The 6,000-nt window shown below is 42.5% G+C and overlaps 1 protein-coding gene across 5 annotated transcripts in view; it reads left to right on the top strand.

Annotated features, from left to right (window-relative positions):
* Positions 1 to 2,717: 2,717 nt before the first annotated feature.
* Positions 2,718 to 6,000, top strand: part of slit2 (slit homolog 2 (Drosophila)) — a 98,519-nt gene continuing 95,236 nt past the window's right edge. For all 5 annotated transcript variants that reach the window (XM_033967022.2, XM_033967015.2, XM_055221419.1 and 2 more), the window contains exons 1-2: positions 2,718 to 3,525; positions 4,144 to 4,215. In XM_033967022.2, the coding sequence (XP_033822913.1) occupies positions 3,338 to 3,525; positions 4,144 to 4,215 (260 nt within the window). In that variant the 5' untranslated portion in view covers positions 2,718 to 3,337. The remainder of the gene's footprint in view (positions 3,526 to 4,143; positions 4,216 to 6,000) is intronic.

The following is a 6,000-nucleotide window of genomic DNA, read 5'->3' as shown; positions in this document are numbered from 1 at the left end:
TCATATTCTCATCAGAATAGCAACAATGGCATTTAATGAGGAAGCAAAGTTATTTATGGCAAGTCGTGTTAGGCCACGCCCAGCCTCTCCATCACCCCCATGACAGCAGCACGGGAAACACAAAGGCCGAGCTCGACACTATCACTTGACCTCACCGCCTCAGGCCTGTCCGCTGATCAGACCAATCACTTTCCTACTCGATGTATTACACATTAACTTCAAGGCTGTTAAAGTTCCACTGTATAACTTTTCTGTTGGAGATGTAAACGCTTTGCCTGGAATATCCCACGTAATGGAAGTAACTTTAAAGAGCTGATATTACACTATTTTCTCATCTGTTCTAATGTTGTTTCCTCATTAAAAACAGACCTGGAGTTGTGTTTTGTTTCATTCGCACATGTTTAATGCACAAATCCTGCATTTTTAGTTATTTTCTCAAACGGAAAACACTCTGTTCCACTTTGTGATGTCAACTAGTAACACAGGAAGTGCTCCACTGTGTTTTTAAACTCCATACACCTTCACCAGAATCATTTAGATCAATTCAGCCCTGGAATTGCCAATATCTACTGAACAAAAGGTTAAAAAGTAGCTGTTAATTTGAAAACTACCACTTCATGACATCACAAGGTGGAACAGAGCATTTTGAGCTTTGGAGATGCAGACAGACTAATAATAAATACAAATACAAACATGTGTGAGTGAAACAAAGCACAACTCCAGGTCTGTTTTTGATGAGACATCAAAATTCTAACATGGTTTAAAGTCATTTTTTTGGAATATAAGACCTTTAAACTGCGACTATGCTCAAGAATACATTAGAAATCATGCATTTTATCTTAAACGGGATCGCCTCTCCGCAGATGTGACCCATAACAAGGCTTGAAGGCAGCACCTGCTTCGAGATAAATATGTTTAATGTCATACAATGGGAAATTATGAGCAAAGGAATGACAATCAGATGGCAGACCAGACCCTCCAAAAACAATTTTTGCATTGAAATAAATAAATAAATAAATAAATAAATAAATAAATAAATAAATAAATAAATAAATAAATAAATAAATAAATAAATAAATAAATAAATAAATAAATAAATAAATAAATAAATAAATAAATAAATAAAAATAATAATAATAATAATAATAATAATAATAATAATAATAATAATAATAATAATGTGTATAAATAAATATGACACATTTTAAACCTGATATCTAGAGTTTAGATTTCCAGTTTCCACCTTTACACAATTGAATGCTGACTGTGTCTTGTTTGCAAACCGCCTACAGTACAAGAACATTTCCAGATTTTGCCGTCGGAATAACAATTTGAAACTGCAGTGTGTCCTGGATCTCAAGTGTCAGTCCTCATTATCTTCCTCTTATTTTCTTCTTCTACATTCATTAAAATGTAATGTATATTTTCAGTGGGGAATCACATGACTCCAGTTTATTTGTGATGCTTGTGTCCACACAAGCCCAGAGGCAGAGCAGACACCTCTCCACCGGAAGATTTAAACTATCCTGTGGTTTAAGTCTGAGCTTTTGGAGTAATCTGAAGCATTTAGGAGGATGCGTGTGGATGTGGACGTGGAGGGGGCAGGTCAGGTTTTACTGTGTCTTAACAAGTCTTAGGCCCTGAAGCTCTCCTGAAAAACTGGAAATGTACGGGTCCCGCAACATCTGTCCCCCGTGTCTTTCTACTTGTAATTGTAATTCTCAAATACTCTCAGATACTAAAATATTTAACTCTTCTGTCTCGCTGTCTGCTTATTTCCAACACATTTTACTTTGACCGTTAATACAAAAGAAATGCAGTAGTTCATGCTCAAATGTTCTAAATTTCATCACCTGTAAGGCACATACTGAAGCATTTGTTTCATTTAATTTACTGGGAACATCACCAGTTTCATTAAAAAAAGCTTCTAATAAGTAAACATGATATGGTGATGGACTGACTTGCACGTCTGGCTCTGGATTCGACTCCCAGGCCCAAAGCTGGACAGTAAAATGCACCTTGGCCTAATTTAAGATGTCATCACATAGACGCCTATAAACCTTCAGACAGACTTTATTGAACAAAAGTGAAGAAAAGAATAGTGTGTCCATCTGTATTAGGTATGTGCAGATGTGCTGATTTGAAGCATTTCATCATGAACAACTTGTTTTAACAGCTTGCTAGTTAAGGGCACATATTTGGTTCCCATTGATCTGCTTTTTGTTCACCTTTTTATAGTCTAGGGGAAAATTGTCTTATCAACTTTCATTTCCACTAATAAGCGTAATATTTTCTTTTGTTTTGTTTGTCTAACTGTTCCAAACTCTGCAGAATGGTTTACACTGAGAGCTATTCTGTTTCTGTCAATTTTCTTTTGAGATCAAGCAAGTTTTGCACAGCTCTGCTCCAAAGCCCAATGTGCCCAAAGGAACCATGTTTAGAATATTCCCTGGAGCAAACACATATTAGTATTTAGAGGATTATCGTGGGGAAGATGTTGGATTTAAATGTCCTAGTAATGACATTACACGGGCAGGAGATCCCCTCTCAAACCCTGTGACGTTTCTTTGGGGATAGCGCGCGCCTGTCAGGTGACCAGGAGGACACTGCAGTGCGAAAAGAAAGTCCCTTCCGAGGTCACTGTTGCTGTTTAACTCACGGCCAGTGGGAAACCTGCTGCTGCCTCCGGGCTACGCTCACTCCACTCACAGGCTGCGCACAGTCACAGCGAGGGGGTGGACACCGAGCCGTGCCCGCTCCAGTCCTTCTCCCTCTCCGCTCTATCAGTCTCTGAGGAGCAGCGCTTTGACGCACCACGCACACTTGGATTATTACACGCTGCTCTTTCACGGGGCTTTTTCCTCGCTTGTTTCGCATCCGCTGTGACCTGCCACATTGATGAACGGGACGCTGTCTGACCAGAACGGTGATTTCTGCAGCTTTGTTTTTATCAGACGTGAATGAGACGCCTCTTCGCCCTGACCCGGAGTGTCTGTGGAAACCCGGGTGCGTCTGAAGTGTGTTTGTTGTGACGAGGTTTGTTTCAGCGGTGAAGCTCACGGACTGAAGCGGGTTTTGTGCACCGCATGTCGGAGACATGTGGAAGTTTGCGCCGCTGTAGCGCAGCCACAGAGCCGGTCCAGCGCTTCCACAGAGACACGCACACGGGGGGCCAAACTGTACAATTTCATATGAGGAGAAGACAAATGTGAATTCCAAACTAAGAAAAACTCGAACATACAACCAAGAGGACAACTTAAAGGGCCCTGTACGGATTTAATAAGGCTTTATCCACATTTGTTGTAAGGGTCTCATATTGACCCCTCTTGCCGCAGTGATGGTGGGAGCTGTGAGCCCCGTTGGCCCGGCGGTGGTGGCGTGTGTCCTGCTGCTTGTGGTGGCTGACAGCGGAGTGAGCGCGCAGCCCTGCCCGGCTCCGTGCTCCTGCACTGGGACCACGGTGGACTGTCATGGCCAAGGGCTGCGCAGCGTGCCGCGGAACATACCCCGCAACACCGAGAGACTGTGAGTTATCTTCAACATCCCTCATTTTGTTCTGCGTGAACTGTGTATTTGAAGGCTTGGTTCAAAGAGTTGAAAACTGTTATTTCTGCTTATCTCTGTACCAAACTTTACAGCTCGAATTTCAACTAGTCTGCACTTTATTGTAATTAGACTGTTCCTACTGTTCCTTGTGCTTTATCCACTGCTTGGCAGGATGTAACTGAAACAAAAAGCCTGTCCACTCAACCAGACATTATCTAACCATCTTTATGCGTAAAAGTAATTGTGGTTCCTAATTGTGGACTCTAATCTGAGAGTCTGAAATTGTGCTTGGCTGTGGTCGTGTCGCGGTTGTTCCTTCAGACCACATCGTCTTGTCTGCGGACCAGCGACTTAATAAAAAACGGATTTGCACAAGTGGGCTTTAACTTCTGCTCGTTTATTGGGTAATGGGAACCAGGGAACGGCACTGCATCGTATCCTACCTGTGGTGTGTTAAACAGTGAGGGGTCTGGTCCCCACTTTAAGGGCAGTGTAGCCAGAAGTTTGAACAAAACGCCTCTTCAGACTCCTTTGTCCTCGCCTTAATTACACACGAAGTGTCACGTGTTTACTTTGTTTCATTATTTCTTTTCTCAGGGATTTGAACAACAACAACCTGACTAAAATCATCAAGACGGATTTTGCTGGACTCAGACATCTGCGCGTGTTGTAAGTGACTTTTACGCATCACGTTTCCACTGTGACGCAAACACATAAATGCTTTTAGACAATGCACCAAAAGCACATTTCCTCTCACTAACTCCACCAAACCACCACATTTATCAGAGTGCGCGCGGGATGCGCCTCATTAGCGTGGGCTCTGCCGCATGCAGCACTGCGTCTGTGGCACCTGTTAATGCTGTCGTGTTAATCTGCCGGTGGAAGTGTCAGGGCTCTTATTTTAAACTGAAGGAGCCCCCGGCCCCTGGCCCATGTGCTGCAGTGATTAACGCGCTGCTCAGAAGTGTCCCAGGCCAAACCAGGGAAGGAGATAGCGGTCATTAGAGGAACAACCACGAAGGAAGGAATGTAGGAGGGAGAGGAGAGAGAGTGGAGCAGGAACAGGTTCCTCCACCTGCGATGGAGTCAGGTTAAGTTTTGTAGCTGTGAGAAAGGAGGCGCTCTAGTGTGTCATTGTGTGCTCAGTGTGCTTGCAGCATTGAGCCAAAGAAAGTGAATGGCAGAGAATACGCATAACTGAAATTCCGCTAGAGATTATGTCCTTAATTGGGTGTGTGCGCTTTCTCCATGTCTCCTGTTTCCTGCTTTTCATTCACCTGTCTGCTCACAGAATGCAACCTTGAACATTAAAAAGTCTCCTTTTCAGATTCAAGATCGTGAATATCTTACCTTTAAATTTGCAGGAAGACAAGTTTGTCCATGTCAGTCACTCCACAGTCCAGTCAGGTCTCATGAGGCAGCCATCTGTCAATATCTATATGTGCATGCAGACTGTGTACTTCAGTGTTAAATGTGGAAAATCCTTTTGACCCTGTAAAATATGTTCTCGTGAGATGTTTACATGCACCGTCACTCACAGTTAGAATCAGTGCCACACATCATCGACCATTTCAACACTTTTAAATGCATTTTATGTGTCTATTTCTCTGTTTTTTTTTATCTCCATAACAAACCCGATGAGTTTTTCTGCTGGTGTCATTCCTGTGGCACACATTCACATTAATGAAGGTCAACAGTTCCACCCACTCTGAGGCCCGCCCAGGTTCTTGAAGTAAACATCCCGCTCATTTTATCAGGAGTTCAAAGGCATAACGGAGGCTAACCTGGTAATTAATGTCTGTAAGACTGTTGTTGTCAGTCCAAGAAACATTAAAAACATACAAAATAAATAACAAAATCATTCCCACTGTTGAGTAGACATATTGCCATAGTATATGCAATGTGGATGAAGTGCTTAATAAGTACTATATCGACTTCTATCACTCATTATTAATACAGTTTTGTTATTTATTGCAGCTCATATTGTACATTTGCAATACTTTTTGTGGGATAATTCTGCTTTACGGTTTCGTTTCAATATTATCGTTTATGGTCTATATTTACTTCAGAACTATATCGCACTTCAAAATGTGTTATCGTGACAACCGCAAGAGTTTGTGCTTATGGAAGTGAGCTAAATAGAATGTCCAGAGTATTGTCTTTCAGCCAGTCTACTTCATATAATATCTATTTTGCTGCGCGGTCACAAACGGTTTACGGTGAGGCCGGGCTGTAACGCTGGTGTGTCAGCCTGGTCAGCAGACTGCAGCTCGGGGCAGAGGAGTTGTCCTAAGTGAATGAGTAGTCACAGGCGTGTGGTTAGATCGGGAGTAAATTGGATGATAGATGAGTCTGTGTCCAAGTGATGGGCCAGTTTTAAAGTCAATTCTGGGCTTCTATCGACCGCGGCTGATTGTCTTCTCCCTCCCTCTCTTTCGCTGTTTCAACATTCTA

This window comes from Periophthalmus magnuspinnatus, chromosome 1 (assembly GCF_009829125.3).
Source record: "Periophthalmus magnuspinnatus isolate fPerMag1 chromosome 1, fPerMag1.2.pri, whole genome shotgun sequence".
Taxonomy (NCBI): Eukaryota; Metazoa; Chordata; class Actinopteri; order Gobiiformes; family Gobiidae; genus Periophthalmus; species Periophthalmus magnuspinnatus.
This window is presented reverse-complemented; position numbering and strand designations above follow the sequence as displayed.